General features: G+C 37.6%; 1 protein-coding gene across 4 annotated transcripts; it reads right to left on the reverse strand.

Moving 5' to 3' along the window:
- Positions 1-232: 232 nt before the first annotated feature.
- Positions 233-25,053, reverse strand: POLG2 (DNA polymerase gamma 2, accessory subunit). Of its 4 annotated transcripts, none has more exons than XM_072645435.1 (8): positions 21,032-25,053; positions 19,189-19,315; positions 18,591-18,696; positions 12,851-13,024; positions 8,374-8,514; positions 7,011-7,091; positions 2,323-2,423; positions 233-511 (listed from the first exon to the last, which is right to left on the reverse strand). In XM_072645435.1, exons 1-8 carry the CDS (start codon positions 21,582-21,584, stop codon positions 346-348), a joined length of 1,449 nt encoding a protein of 482 aa, XP_072501536.1. In that variant the 5' UTR covers positions 21,585-25,053; the 3' UTR covers positions 233-345. The 4 variants fall into 4 exon arrangements, 3 of the variants coding, with proteins under 3 accessions (XP_072501536.1, XP_072501537.1, XP_072501538.1); XR_011975023.1 differs by lacking the exon at positions 233-511 and adding an exon at positions 3,240-3,367 and having other exon boundaries at positions 2,335-2,423; XM_072645436.1 differs by lacking the exon at positions 12,851-13,024.
- Between the last annotated feature and the right edge of the window lie 140 nt (positions 25,054-25,193).

Raw genomic sequence — 25,193 nt, forward strand, 5'->3', positions numbered from 1 at the left:
TTCTTAGCATTCCTAATGTTAACTTGAAATGCATACCAATGGCAGATATTTCACATATTAGGCATGACTTATCAAAATCATTAAGAAGCCTGATTTTCAAATTTTGAGTTACAAATTGATATTTCATTACTAGTACTGTACATTCTGACAACGTAGGTAGCATAGTTTAGCCAGTTATAATCATACAAAACTGGAGCTAAGGGTTACCAAAAAAAGAACCAAATAAAGCATCTTCATAACAAATAAAGAAAAATTTATTTCAAAAATGAAACAGGATATATATCTGAAATAATATGAGGAGATATCCAATTCAAATGACAAAAATATGTATTAAACTACTAGTATCTACACATTTTTGGCAGCTGCAATATACATGATTAGAAACTCCTTTACTTTAGATATATGCATCAGCTCCTTCATTGTGGTATCTCTACTTCTCAAATGTATTAATCCATTCTCCAAAGTAGTTTCAGTTATCAAAAGAGTAAAGAGTATACTCATTTCATCATACCTGTAAAAAAAAAAAAAAAAGGAAAATCAAAGTACAAGCATAAATATTGTATTTTTACTTCAACTAGTTCAGTTTCTTCCAGAGTCTGAGGAAAATGAAGAGCGCAAGAGCAGAGTTTGGAAATTGGTCCAAAGAATAATACATTCTTAAAAATTAATGAATTGGGAACGGGGAGTAGGTAAAGGATGCTATAAGGGTTGACTCAAAAAGAGGCCCTTTTTACACATGTATGACCTGTATCAAACTGCTTGCCTTCTCAATGAAGGGGTTTGAGGAAGGAGAAAGGGAGAGAATTTGGAACTCAAAAGTTTTGAAAATGAATGTTAAAAGCTGTTTTTACATATAATTGGGGAAAAATAAAAATAAAATACTACAGGAAAAAAGAAGCCCTTTTAATGCTTTGATAAACTCTCTTTGATGAAATCCAAGTCCAGAGACATGTTGAATTCTGCTTTACAGTAAACAATATTACAAAATAAAGTTCCAATGTCTTATAAGTCTTTATAAAGGAATCATGCTTATCTTAGGACTTGAGAGCTGAAATTTACAGGCTTATAAACCAATCTTCATTCATTTTAATTTCATCTTCACAGTGACCCCCTTGAATAAGATGCTACATTTACAGGTATTATTATCATCCCCATTTTTCAGATGAGGAAACAAACCCAGCAAGTCTCACACATAGTGTCAGATGCAGCATTTGAACCCAGGTCTCTCCTGATTCTAAAACTTGTGCTCTCTCTGCTACCATCATGCCATTAAACTGACATTTATCTATTCATATCCTGTATATATGACTACATAACAAACAGACACAATCCAAATATTCTTACAGGAGTCACAAGATCTCAGAATTTTAAAGCTGGAAAAGACCTGAGAGGAGCTTTTTAAGTGCTCCAACGCATCCTATGGAAGAGGAAATAAATGCAGAAATCTGTTTTCCCATGTTCCCATTTACAAGCTATGTGTAAGCTACCTGTAAGCTAGTAAGCTACCAGAGGAAGTTAGCCCTGAAAAGAATGTATACGAAGGTCAGAATCTCCTTTTTGCAAGTGAATGGAACTGAAGTGGTAAAGTGATATATTTGCAAACTAAATCAAGGTTGTATAGTTCTCTCCACCTGGGATCTGGCAGGCACAATGAAACTGTTCAACTTGGAACGAAATTGCTAAATGTGAATTCAGTAACTAAATCTCTAATTATAAATATGTTGCCTTGATAACAAAAGAGAAAATCAGCAATAAGACATGTGGTGTGCAGGTGTATAATGTTTTGGGCCCAATACTGCAATTGACTGGAGTAGAGAATTTTCAGTGAGCAAACTACTTCTACCAATTCAGATCAGTAACTTTTGGACACCTGACTGTCTTGGGGGCACTGAGAGGTTGGATGACTTGTTCAGGGTCAGAAGCAAGACCTGAACCCAGGTAGGTCTTTCTGAGTCTGAAGCCAGTTCACTATAACTGATACCACCAACATTTACATCTGTAAAAGAGAGGTTACTGGAGCCAGTAACCTCTATAGTCCTTTTCAGCTCCAATAATCTATGAATCTAAGAATTTTATTCTGTGACAAACTGAGTATCACTAAATAAGTGAGGTTACTCTAGAACAACATTTTTATTTCATACTTTCTATGTATCATTTTGTATTAGAGTTATTTGTATATATGAGTCATATGTGAGTCCCTACTAGATTGGGAGCTCCTGTGTCTTATTTAATCTGTTACCTCTAGTACTTAGCAGTGTTCAGTATATAGCTGATGCTTATTAAGTGTTTAAGTTTTTAATTACTAGGGACTTTTTTTCTTACTTTAAATAAAGCTGTTCCATCGAGCACTGCATGGTTTCCAAATAGCCAGGCCACACAGAAATTCCACTTTCTAGTAATTCATTAAAAAGTCCTTGACAAACCTAGGGGCAAAAACCACAAAGTCTTGGGACATCATAAAATATGAATAACTGTATGAACGGTTTCTCATTATGGACAACAGTGTATAAACAATTTCTCATTACTTCAAAGTAATAGGCATTACGATTAAGCTCTTATCATGACCAGTTTCAACTAAGAGAGGCATAAGACAAAGGAAAAATAACAAATAAAAGGACAAAGCTTTACAAGAAGACTTTCTTACAACAAGAAAAAACAACTTTTATCACCTATAACAAAAGTAACAAGAAGCTATACATAAACATTATATTATGCTAGGTACTAACAAAATCATGTTAACCTCCTACCAAAAAAATTTCCTTTTCATCAGATAGTAACACCTGTCCTTGTGGTTGTGAAAGGAAGTATCCAACTATTTTTAAACTAGCTTATGCATGCTCCTTATGCATAAACATGTTCACAGACTCTTGCTGAGCCCCAAGGGAACTAATTTTAAAAGGTTTTAGTATCCTGGTGAGTGCACTAAGCTTATTTTGTCCTGAAATTATTTTTCAAAGTGCCTTACCTCTCTATCAAACTGTCATCTATTGAATTACAGATACCATGTGTTATTTATTGTTGAATAACAATTCAGATTTATACAGTGCTTTAAAAGGTTTGCAAAGTGCTCTCTTTACAAATGGAACTATTATACACATTTTACATGCTCAGTTAGCCACAAGATATTTAGGCCTAAGTGCCTACCTTTCCAGCCTGATTTCATATTACCACCCTTCATGCATTCTATTAATCAAACTGACCAGCAAGCTATTCACAAAGACAACACTGCACTTCCTTACCTACATAAGTGGTTTTCTTTGTCTAGAGACACTTTTCCCTCAGCTTTTCCTTCAAAGCTCATCTTAGATGTCTCCTACTACAATAGGCTTTATCCAGGTATGAACAGTGTCCCTCTTTTCTGTATCAGCTAAATATTGAATTATTAAATTAATTATTATTAGATATTAAAGCTGTTAATAATAACTTCACAATTACTAATTAAATTAAATTAAATGATTGGCTGCCTAATTTCTGAACGAACAAAAATTAATGTTGAAAATAAAACTTAAAAAGTTAGTTTCACAATGTAACAGTCTCCTGCCCCAATGCTCTCTCCCCACTTTAACCCATCCTCCACACAGCCAACCAAAGTGATTTTCCTTAAGTGAAAATCTGACCATGCCACCCTCTTATTCCAGGGATACTCCACTGTCTCTTTTTATGGTTTGTCAGGTCTGACTCTCCATGACCCCTTTTGAGATTTTCTTGGCAAAGATACTGGAGTGGTTTGCCACTGAGGCAAAGTGACTTGTCCAGAGTCACACAGTCAGTAAATGTCTAAAGGCAAATTTGAACTCAGGAATATGATTCTTCCTGATTCTAAGCCCAGGGCTCTATCCACCACACCACTTAGCTGCCTACTCTCCCCTTACTATAGCAAAGTCAAATTCACATCTCACCCTTTATGCATAGAAGGCACTCCTCCCTTTCCACTTGTGACAGAATCCCTCACTCCCTTTCATAACACAGTTCTAATGCCATTTTCTACACAAATCCTTTCCAACAGCAAGTAATCATCCCTTCCTGAATTATGTTTGTGTGTGTGTGTCATACATAAACACAAATATATCCCAGATAAATTTATATATGTTATGTTGTACATATTCCATCATCTGATATAAATTCCTTGATTTTGTATTTTTGTCTCCAGTCCCAGTACAGTACCTGGCACACAGCAGGAACTCAATAAATATTTGTTGATCGACTTATATTGCTAGGCAATTAGGTAAAAGCTGAGAAATAATTTTAGTAAATTATCCACAACAAAAACCATCACCAAAAAAATATATTGAAAAATTTCTTTGGTCAAGTTGAAGTAGAGAAAGGGAAAGGAAAAGAGCCTTTATGGAACTTTGAATTATAGTCATCTAAATCTATGTTTTTCATATAAGTCTTTCCAGGTCCCACTGAAGCCTTCCTGTTCTTCATTTCTTACAGCACAGTAATATTTCATTACATTTATATACCACAATTTATTCAGCCATTCCCCAATTGGTGGGTATCCCCTTGATTTCCAGTTTTTGGCCACCACAAAGAGAGCTGCTATAAATATTTTTGTACATGTGGGACCCTTTCCCATTTTTATGATCTCTTGGGGATACAGTCCTAGAAACAGTATTGCTGGGTCAAAGGGTATGCACATTGTTATAGTCCTTTGGGCATAGTTCAAAATTGCTCTCCAGAATGGCTGGATCAACTCACAGCTCCATCAACAATGAATTAGTGTTCCAGCTTTCCCACATCTTCTCCAACATTTATCATCTTCCTGTTATGTTCATGTTAGCCAATGTGATAGGAGTAATGTGGTATCTCAGACTTGTTTTGATTTGTATCTCTAATCAATAGTGATTTAGAGCATTCTTTCCTATGACTGTAGGTAGCTTTAATTTCTTTCTCTGAAAACTGCCTGTTCATATCCTTTGACCATTTATCAACTGGGGAATGACTTGTATTCTTTTACATTTGACTCAGTTCTCTATATATTTTAGAAACGAGGTCTTTATCACAGACACTTGTTGCAAAAATTCTTTATTTTCTGCTTCCCTCCTAAACTTGGTTGCATTGGGTTTGTTTGTGCAAAAAATTTTCAATTTAATGTAATCAAAATTATCCATTTTGCATTTCATAATGTTTTCTATCTCTTGTTTAGTCAAAAATTTTTCCCTTCTCCATAAATCTGATAAATACACTATTCCTTGCTCCATTAATTTGTTTATAGTATCAATCTTTATATCTAGATCATGTAACCATTTGGACTTTACTCTTGTGTATGGTGTCAGGCATTGGTCTATGCCTAGTTTCTGCCACACTGTTATCCAGTTTTCCAGCAATTTTTGTCAAACAGTGAGTTCTTATCCCAGAAGCTGGGGTCCCTGAGTTTATCAAACAGTAGATTGCTATATTCACTGACTACCGTGTCTTGAGTACCTAACCTATTCCACTGGTCTATCCTTCTGTTTCTTAGCCAATACCAAGTGGTTTTGATAACTGCAGCTTTATAACACAATTTGAGAGCAAAAATGATGCTGATTGAAAGGAGCAGAACCAGAACTTTATACACAGCAACAACCACAGTGAGCAAGGATTTTTTCTGGTAGACTTAGAACTTCATTGCAGTGCAAGGACTTAAAAAATTCTCAGTGGTCTCTTAAGGCAAAATGCCTTCCACATCCAGAGAAAGAACTATGTTATTCAATCGCAGAATGTAGCAGATCATTTTCTTATGTATTACGTTTTGGTTTGTTTTATGATTTCTCCCATTCATTTTAATTCTTCTAAGAAACATGACTAAGGCGAAAATGTATTTAATAGGAATGTATGTGTACAACCTATATAAAATTGTATGCTGTCTTCGGGAGGGAGAGAGGAGGGAGGGGGAAAAAATCTAAGTTATATGGAAGTGATTGTAGAACACTGAAAACAAATAAAATAATTTTTAAAAAAGAAAAGAAAGTGATGGAGATTATGGTGATGATGCAGACTAAATTAAAAAAAATAAATACTTACTGATTGATAAAAAAAAATAAAACTGTTTTTTATAAATAAGGGCAAAAATCTTTAGCTTTCATCTCTGAATATCAGCATCTAGCAGAAAGCCTTCCACACAGCTACTGTTTAATGTTTGATTTCATCTCTTTCATTTGAATGTCTGATTAATAAATTATTAGCAGCCTTTTCCTAAGGATCAACTGAAGACATACTTTTAAGAATGAGATTAGTTTCGTCTCTGCAACAAGAGTTTATGATCTTCAAGTTCCACTTCAACTCTTAAAATTATAAACCATGAGCCTAACTAACTACAGACTGGTCACTGATTGCTCTGAACTGTATCTGCTGAACAATAATGTTATTCGAAATGCTAACCTTCACATCACCTTCTCAGTGAAGTGTCATAATTAGGATGAGGAAGAGTCTTCTTCTGTTTGTTCTTTAACATTCTAAAATGATACACCCTAGAGGCAAAAATGGGATGGAACTATCTTGACTCTTATTAAACCAGTTTAATAACTGAGACAAAGAGACAGAAAATCAAAATTTTAGATTTGGCACCTCTGTTTTACCCAGCAAGTGATAAAGAGGAAAAATAATTCACACCTAAATACATATTCAAAACCATTTGGGTTAATAAAGGATGGCTAGTTCTTGTAAACACCCCAAAATTTGATTAAACATTATTGATGAGAAGGAAGACAAGGGAAGAGATTGTAAGGTACTTGAGGTCCCAGACTCTCATTTTTGTCTGTGTCCCCCAGAGTCTAAAACAGTGCTCAGCAGAGTAGATACTTAATAATGCTTGCTGAATAAAATTAATATATATTTACTTTTATTAAAATAGCCTGCTCCAATAATACTAATATTTATCAGTCCGCTGGAAAGTTAAGTGCTGAATAAGAAAATTTAAGCTTCATTACAGTAAATGAATCTAAATTAAAGCTAAATCTTAAGTTCTGGGTTGTTGAAAGTATGGGTATAATTTTATCAATGAAATTAAAATATATGTTAATACAAACCTGTCTCAACTCTACTGTTGGACCTCTTCCCATATCCAAAGCCACCTTGATTGGAGCTAAACAAGGGTGAAGTTTAAGTACCTAATACAATTATAGAAGAAAAAAATTGACTATTGATCAAATACAAAACAAGAAATACCCACAAATGTAGAGATTATTCAACAATTAGGACTTTTTAGTCAAGAATGGTAACTAGTTTAAAATTGCAACATAATCAAACACTGTGAACTAACTCGAAACTAGCACAAATATTTCCATTTCAGGCCTCATGATGAGATATGTGACACAATACAGAAGAATTAACACTTAGTTTAAATGGAAATAATTCTGCACAGATATTTAAAAAACAGTGCTTCTCATTAGACCATCAAGATCATCATACTTTAAGAGAAATGGTGTAGAAGCTAGCCCTTGCTCTGCTACTACTTTACTATGTGACGTTGGGCAAATCACTTCAATTTCTTCATCTATGAAATCAGCAGTTGGACTTTCTGCTAACATTCCTCTCTAAGAGGTGGAAGGAACTAATGATTAATCTAATTAAGAGTATGATGATTCATTATTTAAATTATCCATTACCATCCATGGATTCTACATTACATAAAAGATCACTAAACTATGGGAAAAGACATATTTACATAAAAATTAATACTTTTAAATAAAATCTTCATATACAAAGTCCTTCAGGTAATAAAAATATGGTCTGAATGGATACTTTACCCTTGATGTGGAAAAACAAAACAGTATACGTTACAATACAACATTTAAACAGAAGAATACTGCCAGGCCCCTGATCAAAATTTAGACTTAGTCTCACAACCTAAAGCAGGCATATATGCATTTTTTTTTAGCAGTCTTCATGCTTCCGCTTCTTGGATGAGCTGTGGACACTTGCTAGTTCACTACTTTTTCCACTATGTCTGAAACTAGAGAAGTCACTACTACCAACTGGTCTTACCTCTTGCTAGGTTGTTGATGCTGCAGTCAACTGATTGGGTCTGAGTAGAATCTATCTTCTGAAAATACCCATCAGCCCATATGACTGGAACCTATCTTCTGGAAATATTCAGGAAGCTATACAGCTACTGCAGCTGCTAACCTCCTCCAGGTTAAACAAGTCAGGCTATATGATCAACCAGTTAAGAAGGGAAGGCCTCTTCCATACTACCATAGGAAGCTAAGTTTACTGTTAGAACAGACCATGAAAAATTTTGAAATTCTTTGGTACCAAAAATTCTAAAAAAATTAAACTTTTTCATGTTAGAGAAACTGTTGCCACAAACTTTTAAAATGAAACAACTGTATATAATTTTGATTTCCTCAGTGTCTCCTATGAGCATCCTTCCCATGTCTCCCAAAGTACCTTTCTCTGAAGATCCTTCTTTCCCATAAAGGATTTATCTGTTAGCTGAAGGGAATCATGGAGATAAGCTAACACTCCTTGGTCTAGATCTCCACTCACAGAAAGAACTTGAGGAACCACATTTTTTCTTCCATCTCGGCCCTTCACAGAAAAAAAGAATATACATTTGTCAGAAAAGCCGAAAAATGCCTTTCACTTTAAATTCCTTTGTTTGGTACTACTATAATACTATTAAGTGATTATTTTTTTTTTTTAGCAAGTAACTATTTTCTCCTCTCAGCTGACATCTAAAATATTAAAATTTTCAACTTTGGAAATCTTTAAAGTTTCTTTATGCAAATTATCAATTTTGTCCTTTCCCTTCCTCATTTCTTTCTCTATAGAAGCAAATCATCTGGCAGCTTCACAAGCTAATTACTCTGAAAAAATCTTCCTACATCTCACTTATAGTCCTAGGATTTATACTTCATACAAATTTTAAACTCACTTTCTGATACTATTTTAACACAATATTGTAAAATTACAATTATTTAAAATGTATAAAGCAACGTTAATGTCATGAACTTTCAGTTACGTAGCATTCCATTACACAGGAACACTATTAAACTAACACTTCCATAAACACTACAGCAACATAACTCATTTTCGAAACAATGACTTGAAGATACTGCAAGATCTTGTGCTTTCTTCTGCATCAAAGAAACGTTAAGTAGAGTTTTAGTGTTGTGTATTCTATGGCATTCCAATTTTTTGAAACCTATCAATTTTCTTAGAATATGATATATATGATTACTGCATTAACTACAATATCAGACTATCCCACTATAACAGAAGATTTACTATACCTTGTTATTTTTATTGCATAACCTGTTGATTCCTGTTTTCAAAATTTTCTACAAGTGGTCCTTCCAGAAACATGCTTAGATGTTAATCGAAAAGCACTGTTAAATGATGTCTTTATAATATTTTGGGTGTTAACTCTTCCAAGTAATCCTTACACAACTGGATTAAAGCAGACACAAAATAATCAAATTGGGACAAACTTTCTAAAGAGCTTACTAATTATAATTGTAAATAATACTTTTGTAGCACATCTCAAACTAATGAGCCACCAGTATTGAAATCTTGGAACTACAAGAAACACAAAAACAGTAATTTCAAGAAGGAGTAAAGTTGACAGTAAGGAAGTCCTCCTTAGGATAATCACAGGCTTGGAACAGTAACAAGTATTAGCCTGCCTTTTTTTTTCTGGCCCTTTTAACACTAGAAGGAACAGAATTTAAGAATAACTCAAAGGAGACTAAGCTACATCAACTGAAAACAGTACTGTTTAATCCCTAAGGGAAATAAAATAGAAAGCAGAATAATTTTTATTTCAAAGTAAAATTATAATATTTTTGTGTCAGTTGACACCCTGATCCTTCTGGTGATGCAAAGATATCCCTAGCCACAACAAGTAATTAAAAATCTTAATACTCAGTTATGCAGCTCTGAACATTGTGAGTTAAGAAGTCTAAAAAAGAGAATGGATAAAAGAAGTTTTGTGAGGTGGGGAGATGGAGGGAAGCAGGACAATGACTCTTTTTTTTACCTAAAGTAACCTGCTTCTTTTTAAATTTATCCAGGGAATATTCTCTAGTCTATAAAAAAGTCTTCAGTGCTTTCCTTTTTTCCATAAGAAGATATTTTAACTTCTAAAAGACAGAGAAATGGGGCAGCAAATCAAAAATGTTGCACTTTTGCCCTTAGTAGTAATATAGGGGATATAGGAAAAGAAAGAACACAGCCACTAAATGTTATACAATAATCTGAACGATATAACTGACGTAATTTGTTCCTTCTATTTCAGTACTCCAATTTGTCTTTTGTTTCAAGATTCTTGAGTGCTGAGTTCATTACTTATTTTTACATCCTCAAGGCCAAGCCCAGGGTAAGGCAAACAGTATATGCTTAATAAATGCTAGTGGAATGAAGGAACACTTCTACAAAGTATAGGTACTCCAAAATAGTGCATAATTCTAACATCAATCCTAAATCTTTTTATTTTAAAAATAAATTTAATGATTACAAAATATAAAATGGGAACTAAACTGTGGCAACCAAGGCTTTATGCTAGGTACTGAGTATGGTTCCGTGAGGCTTCTTCCTTCTCACCCCTTGGCTGATCCTACTTTCTCATGGTCTCCCTTTTAAGGTCCACAGGTGACTTCAGCCTGGCCTCCTTTCCAAAAAATTCCCATGGGTCACCTAGCCTGGGGACCCAATCCCTTGAAAGATACCTGGGATCAGCCTGACAAAAGCCCCGTGGGATTATCAGATCAGTAAGGAAGGCAACAACACTTGCTCTGTCCCTGCCCTAAAAAAACCCTTTGGGGGCAGGGTCTGTGTCATATCTTGTTCCTTAGGCTTCCTAGCACTCAGCCCAGTGCCTTGGAGAATAAGCACCCCAAAATTGGTCACTATTTATGATAGTTGATCTATTTCCTGTTCACCTCAAGACTCACATGCTCTGAATAGGCATTTGCATATCCTAGACCACCCTTAAGAGTCAACATGCTTCTCCATACCAGGCACTTTCTATAAATTCATCAATAAATATTTATTATCACTACTCTGAAATGTCTACCAGCAAAGGCCTTACATAGGAGGTGATTTCTGAAATGAGGTTTAAAAGGAACTAGGGATTGTGGAAGTGACATTGAGGTGGGAGTGTACCCCAGATAAGGAGGAATGACCCCTGCATCAGGAACCATGCTAGGGAATAGACAATACAAAGATTCAAGTCTGTCCTCAAACTTCCAGTAGAGACACAACATTTAAGTATGTCCAAAATCTGGAATGGAAGGATCCAGACCGACACTTATTTTGCAACTTATAGTCTTTAAACTATAGTTGAGAACATTGAGATGTTAAGGTTCAATGTTCTCCACTTCTCCAGTTACACTGCCAGGGTGTCTGGGGCTGAACTATAACCAGGCCTTCCTGACCCTGATGTCAGCTCTCTTATGCACCAGACCACCCTACCTCTCATATAAAATATGCATAAAATAAATACAAGGTACCTTTGCTGGGAAGACACTAAGGTATAGAGAGGGTGAGAATCAGGAAAGACTTCAGCAAGTGATGTTTGAATTAAGGTTTAAAGGAAACTAGGGACTGCAGAAGTCCAAGTGAGGTGGCAGTGCATTATGGATATGGGTGAATGGCCTCTGTAAAGGCACAAAGGATTGGAGATGGAGTGTTATACATGAAGAACATCCAGAAGTGAAGGAGAACAATATACAACAAGGCTGGAAAGGTAGACTGGAGTCAAGCTGTAAAGTGCTTTAAAGAATTTGCATTTGATCCTAGAGGTAACAGGGAACCACCAGTATGACCAAGACAAACCTGTACTTTAGCACTCTGGCTATATGGAAGATGGATTAAAAAGTAGAGATACTAGGAGGCTCTTTCAATAGTCCAATTGAAAGGTGATAAGGGCTTGAACCAGGCTAGTGACTGTGAGTATGGAGAATAAGGAACAGATTCAAGAGTCACTGGGAAGATAGAACAGACAAGACTTGGCAACTAATTAGGTAGAGTGAGGAGTCACAGAGGTCTAGGTGACTGGAACCATAGCAGTGCCCTCAGCAACAACAACAAAAACAGTAAGAAAGGTGGATGTGAGGAGGAGGGATAAAGAGAATGAGTTTTGTTTTGGACATATTAAGTTTGAGATTCTTACAAAACACTGAGTTAGAATTGTCCGATAGGTCTAGTTAGTGATGCAACAGCGGAGTTCAAGAAAGATGCTAGTATATTCCTGTTCTAGTCCTTGTACCTCAGAACCAGCTTCTGCCTAGGCAAAAACTCCTTTCCCCTACTACTTCTTCCCATACTCACATCTCAATACAACTCAGCCCCAGCCTTCCTATTAGCTTCCTATTCTTCACTGTTTAACTCTTTTTCATTCTGTATCTCTTCCTTGCACATTCCTTCCATTTTCTGGGGTTCAAGGAAATCTATTGTTCTCCTGAAGATAATCTTATCTCTCAGCACCCAACTTGAAGCTGGCTGCTTTTTCCCTCCCTAGAAAACTGGGCCAAGAGGAAGAATTATTATACTCCTTGCTCAATGCTACTTTTAGACCTTCCCTCTACTATCATTCAGCAACCTCTTTTAAAGTTCACTCTATCCTGTCCAAATCTTTGTTGCTGCCTTCTATAAATCTCCAGGTACTCCGTCCTTTCCAGTAAAGTAAATGTCTGACTTCCAGTATTCTATTGTCACTAGAAAACTGCCTTTCACAAAGTAGGTATTTAATAAATGTTCTCCACTTAACTATCTTTGAAAACCCTTGCCTCTCAGTTCCTCAACTCCCATTACCTCTCTTTTCTGTTTATCCCAAAGTGCACATATAAGTCATCATAATTTAGGATCTGTCCCACTCAGGTTATTATTGAGAAAACGTATAGTCAAGAAAAAGTAAATCACCCACATGTAATTTAGATTTGTTTCCAGAATACAACTGTAAAAGTTCATGGTCTCCAAGATTCCAGAGTGTTTCTATTGGCTCTTTTCCCCAGGGAAAACTGTAGAACAGCTTGCTTCCTTTATGTCCCTCTTCACTTTGACAGTCACTGCTGCTGAAGTTAGATGGACTTACTGCAAACTAAAAAAGAAAAGTTCAAATGTTCATGTTTTGCTCTTTTATCAAGTTTAATGTTAATTTAGCTCCAATTTTAGAAATAAGAATTTAGTGTAACTCTGGAAGATGCAGAAATAATAGGTTCTCTAAGAGGGTGATTTCCTACTACCACATCAAATAGTATAATTTAAAAAAAATCCCAAATTCAGAAAATCCACCAATGGCAAGAAGCTAACAGACCCACTAGAAGGTAATTCTTATAGAAAAAGTAACTGAAGTTTAACTCGCTAGACCATCACTCTAGGCACTCCCATAAACTCCAAATTGAAATAGAGTAGACTGGCAACTGTTGCGAAAACTATAAATAATTTTATTCAAGCAACTTTTGGTATTAATAGCTTGACAGTGTCAGACAAAACCCACTGCCAAGAATTGATACGCATGAACTCGGTCAGAACCAAGCCCACAGAAGAAAAGTGGTAGCTGTGGAGGAGTAGGGAAGAATGTGCAGGATGAAAATGGAAGAGACCAAAAAAGTAATTAATACAGCACAGGAAGAAATAAACAGTAGAAGAAGGCACAGAGAGTAAAGGAAAGACCCAGCTTCAAAGTAGTGCCCCACCTCATCAAGATCAGTTCCCAGGGATGGTACACAGATTGGGAGGGTGAGGGAGAGGGGTGGAGAACTGCTGGGAAACAATGGTAGAAACCAGATGAGTAGGATGGTAAAATGAAGAATATGCACTACTGTCTCCTACTTTTCTTATTGCCCCTTCTTATTGCCTAGCAAAATGCTTTGCAGACCCTGAGTGCTTAATAAATGCTTTCATTCATCCACTCAGTATTGCTGTCTGGCAATGACCCAAACAACTATTCTCTTTACTTGATAACAGACTTTGTCCAAACCTGGCGATCTGAGAGAGCAAAGATCAGACGTTAATAAGCACAATTTTGGCAAGGATACCAAAGAAAAGTCAGAGGACAGGCAAACACTGACTGAGGAGCAAAAAGAAGCATACCTTCAAAGAAAAGATTCATCTCAGTTGGCAAACATTTTCACAAGGAAACCAAGTGGAAAATCTGCTGGTTAAGATGAAACTAGCACAACAAATTCAGCAGGAGCCTTTGAAACAAGAATAGAGAAATTCTAAGAACTCCATCATGGTGCCCTCTCTCTCTAAACTATCTTTTATTTATTTTCAATATACATATTGTCTCCTCTGATAGAACACAAGCTGCTTGAGACAGGGACTGTTTGATCTTTGCCTCTGCATCCCTAAGCCCAGCAGAGTACTCACTATTTGGTAGGAGCTTAAAAATGATTGATGATAATTTGATTGAGTGGTTCAGAAAAGCAAAGAATTCCGTAAAAATATCAACAAACTTTTCTGTAATATGCCTGTTCCTCAATTTTTCTTGGCAATTCCTAAGAAGGAAATTCCCAAAACAGTGAAGATTAGCACCTTTTCAACACATGATAATCATGTGATCTGGTTGATGGATAAAAGCTGGTTTTAAGAGTCAGGAAGACTTAGTTTCAAGTCTTGCTTCATTCTGGCAACCCAGGGAGAGTCTTTCAGCATCCCCAGCAACCCCAAAATATCAAAGAAATAAGGATAGAAAATAAAGAGCTCTCAAAGAACAAAGGAGTAAGTGTAGTCAGAGACTACAAAAATTTGAATAATAGAGTAGTAGAACCCACAGTGATTGATTCTCATAAAAAGATTAGCAGAACTGAAATGTAAAAATGCAGAAGATAAATTAAGGGAACAAAAACAAAATTACAGGAATACTTCAAAGTCCTACAAAGCAAAAATACTGAATTTGAAGGTAGGATGTGAAGAGAAAACCTAGAAATCACAGGTCTTCCAAAAAATAATAAAAAAGAAAAAACCTGAATACTATTCCCTAAGAAGTTAATGAAAAACTTTATGAAAAGTTTTTTTTAATGCATTTCAAGCTAGAAAAGGACATGAATATGGAGTGTGTACAAGGTATTTCTGTAGTTTGATTTCCTTTCAAAAAAAATTTGTACACTGCACCTTCTTAGACAGGGACATAGATAAAAAACAGGAATCTGGGTTATGTACTAATTAGAAAGAGAGAGAAGTGGAGAAAAGCCTTTCAATTTCCCCCCTTCTCTTTGGGGTGGTAGGAGAATAAGTCCATGATAGTAGTGAGCAGAATACAGAGGAAAGAGTAGAAGTTGGGTAAAACCTATAGAAAGGGAAAATTTGGCAACAGCATGAAGTGATGTTATAGAGGTGAGAGGAGTAAGACATAAATCTGACTGTTACTGCCTGAAGTGAAGTGGACCTCCCACAATGCATCACCACTTAACATTTGTCAAAAGGCTGGACTTCAAAGGAAAACCTTGAACAACCTGCCTTGAATCACTTGCCTTCTTCAACTGACCTCTCTTCACCTACTAATACTCCACTTGGACTCATTTCTCAATGCTTAGCATATTCTCACCCACTAATGTTCTTCCCAACCCAGCGATTCTGAAGTCCTGGCTGCTGATCTACAAACTCTGTTTCCCATCCTAACTTCCTCCTCCTATGTCCCATTCTGGATCTGCCCATCCCTTCAACTGTGCTCTCTGGATTACCTGAAAACAAACTTGTTTTCAGCTTAATTAAGCCAGTTAATCAATTAATTAACTTCCAGCCATCTTCTAGAACTCAGATCTGCCTCCTACCTTGTGACAACGCATGCCTGGCCAACCTTTCTCAGTACTGGCTGTATTTTTATTCATGTTCCCTATTCGTTGGTCATGGTGGAAGAGTTGGGAGACTTCTTGTTCCTCAATACCACTTCTAAACTCTATCACTATTACTCAACAACTTCTACTCTTCGTGATGCCCAAGTTATCTAAATTTGCCACCAAATCCAGATCCTGGTGACCATTATCAAATAAAGTACCTATCATTCACTCTCCTTCCTTCCTCAATGAGTTCACTGCCTGGTTCACAGTCTCTCTCCACTTCAAATCATGCTTTCCTACTAGGAAACATCATATATATTTGATACTCCCTCAAATACACATAGTTCTTCAATCTACTTAGTTTCCATGATCTATTCATTCCACCTCATCTTAATATAAAAATGTTCATACCCTTGATCTTGCCATCACCCACAAGTGTTCTGTTTCCATGTTCATGAATTCCCTTACTTGATCATAATCTTTTAGGAATCCCATGGATTTACCACCTCTAACTTTGTTCTTCACCCTCATAATCACCTCCAATCCCTCTTACTCTCAGGTTTTCTTCCCCCAAGCCATCACCCCTATATTGGCTATACTCTCCTCCCTTCCCTATCTTGACTCCTTGGTGAACCAGTTCAATTCTACTAATACTTACACTCAAGTCTCCTGTGCTCCCCAACTCCACTATCACCAATCATGTCTTGCCAAACCTCAATCTTGGATTACTCTTACTATCTACTCTACTGGCTTCTATTCATGTTCTACTGAATTGAGCTGTAGGAAATCAAGAGACCATGCTGCCTGGTCCATTACAAATTTATGTTACATTTAATTGTGCCCTCACTGCAGTAAAGCATACCTCCCTAATCAAATTTACTATCCCACTGACCACAGAGGCTTTTCCAAATCTTTTCATCCCTCTTCAAACCTCCCATGGCAACCTCTCAGCTTCTTATTTCACTGAAAAAAAAAATGAGTCCATTCACCAAGAGCTCCTTCATCTCCAATCATTCAGATGTATTCCCTTAGTCCTTCACTGGTCTCACATGAAGATGTAGCTCTTCTCCTTGTGAAAGCTAACCCCTCCATGTGCTCAAAGTGATGCTATTCCATCCTATCTTCCCAAAGAGATTACCTCCTATATCATCCCCACTCTCTCACTAATCTTTAGTCTCTTCCTATTCTAGGCTGCTTCCCTACTGCCTACAAAACATGCCCATGACTCCGTTCTCAAAAAACCTTCACTGATCCATCTATGGCTATTAGTTTTTGTCCTGTCTCTTCCCTTTTGTGAGTAAATTTTTGAGACAGCTGTCTACAATAAGAGGCTTCACTCTTCTTCTCTCCTCAATCTCTTAATTCTCTACAGTTTGGCTTCCAACTTCATCATTCAACTAAAATTGTTCTTAAAAAGTAAACAATGATCTCTTAGTTGCCAAATCTAATGGCCTTTTACTCAGGGCTCATCCTTCATGACCTCTCTGCAGTCAGGTTAGGAAGTTCAGACTTTAAATTTTATACAGTATGCAATAGGAAGCTACTGAAAGTTTCTGATGATCATTAAATATTACTACGATAGAAAAAACTTTTATACAAAATTCTTCACTGTATGATTTCTGTTGTAATTATTTTGACCTACATTAGCTGATATGATAGTACTATATGTTAAGAAGAAAAACCAACATTTGAAACAGGCTTTGCCAGCAACAATTCTACAACTTTTAACATTAAAAATAACAGATGATTAAAAAGCAGTCAACTTTTTTGCATGGACTATCAGTGGAAATATTAAATTTTGAATTCAACATGTTACACAAATAGTTAAACTATAAACAATATTCAAAGAAATTTATTCCATTCATAAATTTGGACATGCCAAAAGTCTTTTTATACATAGATACATGACGGTTATCTGTGATTGAGAATTTGAACCCATGTCTCTCTTAAACATAAATCCATCTCTACTATGCTATAATGCCTCCCCTTAATTTTTTTTTTAAAAGGTTTTAAATTCAGGATGTTTACCAAAATACCTTTCTCCTACCATCCCATACCTATCAGATTGGCTAATATGACAAAAAAGGAAAACGATAAATGTCAGAAGAGATGGGGGAAAATTGGGACACTAATACACTATTAATGGAGTTGTGAACTGATCCAAGCATTCTGAAGAGGAATTTAGAATTATGCCCAAAGGGTTACAAAACTGCATACCTTTTGATCCTGCAATATCATTGCTAGGTCTGTATTATAAAGAGATTTTAAGAGAGAAAGGGACCTATACTTGTGCAAAAATATTTATAACAGCTCTTTTTATGGTAGCTAAGAATTGGAAATTGAGGAGATGCTCATCAACTGGGGAATGGCTAAACAAGCTGGGATATATGATAGCAATGGAATATCACTGTGCTATAAGAAATGACAAGCAGGACGATTTCAGAAAAACTTAGAAAGACTTACATGAATTGATACAAAGTGAAATAAGCAGAACCAGGACAACACTGCACACAGTAACAGCGATACTACACAATGAACAACTGTGAATAACTTTGCTATTCTCAGCAATACAATTATCCAAGATAATCCCAAAGGACTAATGATGAAGTATATCATCTGCCTCCAGAGAAAGAATTGATATTGTCTGAAAACAGATTGAAGCATACTATTTTTGTCTTTCTTTTTTTTTCAAGTCTTCATACACAAAATGATTGTTTTACTTGACTACATGGATAATCTGTATCAGATTGCTTACCATCTTAGGGAGTGGTGAAAAGAGGAAGGGAGGGATAGAATTTAGAACTCATAACTTTAAAAAAAGAATGTTAAAAATTGTTTTTATATGTAATTAGAGGTAAAATAAAATATTGTTTAAAAAAATACCTTTCTCCACCACGAAAGTCGATGTCGCAACCAGAAATCAAGCCACTGGCCTGCTGTTCTTGCAGAAGTAAACCACACCAAGGAAGACATGGTTCTTTCACCTATTCTTTAAAAACAGAAAGGTCAGGAATGCCTTTAAAATCAGGGAGTTAAACTGTAATTATTTGCTTTCACAAAGTCTATCCCAAATCAAAAAGTGAAGGTTCACAGACATTTAGGTGCCAACCTACTTTTCCAGCTTTACTTCACATTATTCTCAGCTCTAAATAATCTATGCTCTAGTCACACCTACTGTTCCACCTCCTGTTTCAAGCAATTCAACAAAGAAGCTTTTCCTCCCTCCTAATCCCTACTGTGGAGATCCTCCTTATCTTTTGCCACCCATCTCAAATGCTTCCTCTTCTATGAAGTCTTCCCTGTTGACCTCTCCATGTCTGAACTCTCAATATTTTATCCGTATCTTTCTTACGTACTTGTAACATTCTGCTTTGTATTAGATTCCTTTGCACATCTTTTCTCCCTGGCCGTAAGCTTTTTGAGAGAGAGCACCTTATTTATCTTTGCATACCCATTAATAAATGCTTAGCTGAATTTGTACCTTTTAATGCCATCACATGTATGCCCAACGTCAGGAACATCTTGAAAACACACTCCAATCTGAGCAAGACCATAAGGCAGCCTCTTGTTTACCAAATCGAGGCAAGTAACATAGTGTTTCAAAGCACCTGTCAAAATATAAGCCATTCATCTTTATAAATTTATGTTTCATAGTTTAGCCTGACTTACAAATCTCTATTATATATGTCCCCAGTATTCTAATTTTAGCAAAATATATGTAGTAGCAATGATGACAAAGCATCCTTAAGAACTCATTAATTCTTGTGTAATTTCTTGTAATTTCACGTAATCCATGTTATTTAATAATTACCAAAACATTTTAAATCAATAGTTTTACAAGATTCCACTTAAGGTTGATGATCCAATTCAGAATTGTCACTTCTCTAATCACTTTTTTTTGGATGAGGCATCTAAACACTCCCAACCAACTACGATATCATTAACAGTAATTTCAGATTAGTTAGCAGTGATTTAAACTCAATAAAAAATTCTTTATAGATTTCCTAAGCATTACAAATCCTATCAATATTGGTTCACAGTAAACAAACCAAAATTTAGATAGCACTAAAATGTTTGCAAAGTGCTTTACATACAATATCTCACCTGAACATCCTAAGACTCTCCAGAAGTATAGGTAGCACCATTTTACAGATGAGGAAACAGAAGCTCAGAGAGGTTGTGACATACCTATGGTGACATACTTGAAATGCAGTATCAAACAGAAGTATACTATCCACTTTATCACGCTCCATCTTGAAATCTTACAATTATTGCAAAAGTCACCATGTGCAAAAGCAAAGCTCCACTTTTAAAAACTTGGTTCTGCTTATGATTTTACTGATTCTCAAAAAATAACTTCACAGAAACCTGAAAATGATGTTGGTTTGGCTTTTTAATTTAGGAAAACACGCTTTTATTTTGAAGTATAATTCAAGTTAACCCTCATTCTCACCTAGTTACACTACTTTGGGGCCTCTCTGACTTTCCCACCATATCCCAGAAAGTTCTTTACTGTGGAAAATCTCATCAGCCTGTAAGATATCTCATAACAATTTTACCCCACACCTCATCACAATTCTCAGTCTCTCAGAGGAGGGGGTGGAACCACGGACTTCACTCAAGTAGGGAGCTCAGCTCAGAGCACCTCATTTCTCACCTGACTGCACCACTTTGGGGCTTCTCTCCCCTGCATCGAGTCCCTTCCCTGTTCTCTGCCCTCACGCCCTCCCTACCCACCCCCTTTTTCAGCTTCCTTTTAGTTATGTTTTTCCTTTCTCCACTAACTGAAGGGCAAGAATTGGGTTTTTTTCTCCGCATCTGTATTAGGTGTTTAATAACTGTTCACTGGCTGACCCAACAAAACCATTTTTTAGTTAAAGGCGGGTACTTATACGCCTCTCTTAGAAATGACTATCAGCATTTCACAAAATACGAGAGTAACACTGAAAGCACGAGCTCCATCTCTTTCCCTATGGCTTTAATAAGCGGGATCTACCGAAGCTGCCTGCACGGCAATCATTCCGAGATTCTTTTAAACTGAAGTCGTCGGTGGGAGGATAAAAAAAGTCTTGTTAAAAACTGAGATTCTCGCACTGCAAGGGAAGAGAAAAGACTCTATTGGCCAGTTTCCTGCAGAGTTCAGATAAATGCCGGCACGCCCCCGGGAGATAATCTGTGCACCAGGCAGCGACGCTCAAAAATACGACCCCGCCAACGGGTTGGCTTGCTGCTCCTTATGAATAAAAAGGGCTGCTGCAATTAAAAAGCCAGGCCAGGCAGGACTACCTTGGGCGCTTGTCTGGCAGCGCGAAGGCCGAGCGTACCGTGATAGAGGTTCTCCCGCAGCGTCCCGCAAGCTAAGAGGCTCTCCACGGAGGTCACCAGCTGCTCCTTCGTGAGCGCTTCGTCTCGCAGGGCGGCCCGCAGGGCGTCTGCGGGGGCGAAGCACAGGCCTCGGCCCCCCGGCGCGGCAGAGCGCGGCTCGTGGTGCGGGGTGTCCAGCGGGAAGATGTGCTCCCTGAACGCCGCCACCGAGGACCACCACTGCGAGGCCAGGTTCTTCCTGAGCCCCACGCCCAGGGGGCCGAAGCCCGGGTGCTGGCCGCTCCGAAGCCAGTCCCTCCCGAGCGGCTGCTGGGGCCCCACCAGGAAATGCCTCCTCTGACAGATGTCCAGAAGGGCCTCGCTCCCCTCGGCGGCCCGGCCGGGGGCAGGGGGCTGGTCATCGCCGCGCTCGGGAGGCTTCACGTAGGTCCTCTGCTGTCGTCTTCTCTTCCGCTGTCTCGCCCATCCACCCGCCTCGAGGGGAGCCCAAATCCTGGACTGAGAGCTACCCCAAGTCCCGCGGGAGACCCCAGCCACGGTAGGCGCAGTCATTGCACTCCAGCAGCCTCGGCCTCCGTAAACCGCCACGACCCTTCGGGAGTCCGGGGTGCGCAGGCGCGCCGGAAATCAGGCGAGCACGAGACTAGCATCCCGCAGTCTCGACTCCAGGAGGCCAAGTCACGTATCCTCGCGACGTGCACCTAGGCTTCCTGGCCGCCTAGGCCGAAGTAGCGCGAGGTTTGCCTTTGCAAGCCCGTCGTGGTCTCGGGGATCGAGCTCCGCCCCGGCCTTTCCAGCTTCGGCTGCTCCGCCCTCGGCCCCACCCGCAGATGGTCTGTCCTCCCCGCCACCTCCACGCTATCGCTTTGATGAGGTTCCATTTTCAAGCAGCTCCTCCCCGCCTTCCTTGTCTTCCCAGAGATTGCGGCCACTTCCGTTGCTCCAACCTCAGCTCCGCCCTCCGACTCTGTATTCCGGCACAGGCCCGGAAATGGCTTCGAGTAAAAAAATTTTTTTAAACAAAAAATGTCAACTATTGTTATATAAACTATATGTTATCTAAAATATTAGGTGAAATGCATGAAATTATTAGGCATAAAAAAATCCTTTAAAGCGCCTACGACTGCCAGGGCATCGCCACCCGAGGGGCTTGATAATCAATGTGAACCCTCGGGGGGAGGGAGGGGGTAATATGCAGCTCCCTCCTAGCAACCTGTCTCCCAGATGACCTCAAGCTGCCTTAGATGAACAAACCAACGAGATGTAAGCATAACTGCATTGTTTTCTTAAGCCTGTCCCAGCAGACGTGTTTCTCTCTCAACTTAATGGACTGCACTGAGGGCAGAGATTTGAGGAGCCGGCTGCTCCGGCAGTCTCGCGGCTGCTCTCACCTAAACATGTTACAATGTATCAAGCCGTCTTTGTTCTACAAAAGGCTTTATGTAAGATACAATACTGTACAAAACTCGCTCTTTTGTCCTGTAGTCATTTACAATTGAAACAAAAAAAAAAGGGCATGCACACAAATTTTAACAAGTACCTTGAAAGACAAAAGTGCTATGGAAATACAGGCAAGAATGACGACTCCTTGCTGGGGTGACCGTTGAAAATATTGTGAAAGTTGTTGAAGGAGTATAATTCTGGAATGTAGTTAGCTTGTGGGAAATGAGGATATGAGAGTATATTATGCTCCCTACCTTCTTGGAAATTTATTCTTGGGGTTCTAATGAAGAGGGGGCATGAGAACTGTAGTAGTTAGGGAAGCCTTTTTAGAAGAAAATGGGGACTTGAGATAGTCCTTAAAAGAATGAAATTCAATGAAATTTGGCTGAGGGGAGCCAAAACAATTCAAGTGAAGGAAACCTGAAATCCACATTAACACAGAATCTCTAGAATTAAAGTCAGCATACTGGAGAATATACAAAGAAAAAGGTAGTGTGGACTACAAGTCTTCAAAAATAAGCAATGTTAATGGGAGTGAGTTTCTAAGCAATGGGGAATGGGGCACACCAAGGCAGGCAGTTGAAACTGCATACCTTCCTACTATGTGCAATGTACCTGTGAGGGTAAACATCACAGGGCAGCATGTGTTCCCATTAAGTGGCAAGTATTAAATCTCATAGGAGTTATCTTTTATTAACCACTTTTGCCTGGGTAATCAAAAACAGCCAACAATTGAGCAGTCAGCATTTGAGCAGGGCCTACTCCAGTAGAAACCATAAATCTATAACTAGAAGGACCTCCGACTAGGATAATTTTAAATACACACAACGTAGGCAGGATTTAATTGAAACCCAGGTCCTGTGTTAGAACTCTTAGCTCAATTCCATAGAGGACCATTTGAAGAGGGCCCAAATGAAAATAATTTGAATGAAAAAATTGTCAAGGCTTTGTCCATAGTATCATGGAAGGAGGCTCTTGTCAAAACTACCCTAGTTACCTAATCTTTACTTAAACCTATCTTTTCTTGTAATGTAAAATTCCTTATTAGTAAGACCCATCTTTTACTCATTATTTCTTTTGGACCACTTCAAATGTTAGCTTGGAGGTAACAGCTATTTCCCTCTGTTTGTTCTATATTCATCCCCACTAAGTAACACAGAAATCCCCTAGTATCTTTTTTAAATGGCCACTATAACCGATTTGCCTTCATGCTTTGAATGTTTTTTTTTTTAAATAGAGCCCATTTCAAGGATTTTTCCCCCATCAAAACATTTAGGTCTCTACCTCTTAGGCATATGTATAATTATACAGACCCACCACCCTCTGTATTCATAAAAGTCACTTGTAACCAGAGGACTCAACCTTAAAAAAGGTCTCATAAAAATACAAAATTGTCTCTGGAGGAAATAAATGCATTTATTCCTTTATATTTAAGCACTTCACAAGTAGAAAGCACAAAGTTTCATTAGTCTGTGGGAAGTAACAGGTTAAATACTTGATAGAAATGTTGTATGAGTAAGAGGTAGCTCTGAAACAATGGGAAACTAGAAAGTTAAAAGTAATTGGTAATAAAAATCTTATTCAAGTTACTGATGGATTTCTTGAGCTTACAATATAAACAAACCTCTATTGAATTTAGGCCAAGATAGAAAATAGTGTCTGTTCCAGGAAATACAGAAATTTATAACTTAATCTGCACCCTAATATTTTGTTTTACTACACCATCTATGCCTATTATTAGGTTTCCCACTACACTCCTGATTGAGTCTTTCGAAGGGAATCTTTCCTTTGCCTCAAGGTTTCATGCAAGAAACTTGAAGTATTTCTTGACTTCAACCCTCAAATGGGCAACTAATACATTCCAGAATGTCAATGATTCACTAATGATTCACTGATAAAACTGCTATTCTAGTTGGATCTGTACCTCAAATATACCAAGCATTAAAAAAAATTATAAACAAAAAAAATACTGATCCTCTATGGTGAGACTACTGGAAATAAAAACGCAGCCCTTCGATGGGAATTCTGCTTGTTAAAAAGTGACAGTAAAAAGCCAAATTTACCCTTTCTGAAAAAAAGAATATGGTTCTTGACAACCATTTTACAAGGTTAGGCCCAGTGAAATTTACATTTAGCTATAGGTAACACTTAGGCCAGACATTTAGTCCAAAGAACAAGTACTTCTTGTTCCAAAAAGCACATATTTGCAATTTTTATTTTACATGCTACAAGGCATCACATGCATTAGCACAAGGAAAATAATTTTAACCCTAGTCTCACTTTTGCATCAAAAAGATTTGGGATTTAGCTGTGTGAGCTTAGAATTTGCTTCATATTGGGGAAAAAAATGGGAGCAAGGCTACCAATAATAAATAGGGTTTTGTGAGAAAGTGCTTTTGTAAACTTGAAAGCACTGTATATAATGTCCATTATTTCACCTTACAACGAAGCTTTCTCCATTACTCATTTCATTTCTTTCAAAATTATTGAGCCTAAATAGGTGAGGGAAAGAGGGGGAAGGGGGGGAAGGGAGAGAAGGTTAAGGGGATAGGGAAGATTGTAACCCTGATATGCATAATTAATCCCAACAACCAATACTGTAGGTTGAAATGCAAGACCAGTTTAGGCTTTTTACTAGCATTTGATACAGAAAAGCATCTATGACATTTTCCATTTAACTTAAGTTGTACAACTGTGAAGTAAACAATTTCCATTTCA

The sequence above is a fragment of the Notamacropus eugenii genome, chromosome 2 (genome assembly GCF_028372415.1).
Source record: "Notamacropus eugenii isolate mMacEug1 chromosome 2, mMacEug1.pri_v2, whole genome shotgun sequence".
Lineage (NCBI taxonomy): Eukaryota > Metazoa > Chordata > Mammalia > Diprotodontia > Macropodidae > Notamacropus > Notamacropus eugenii.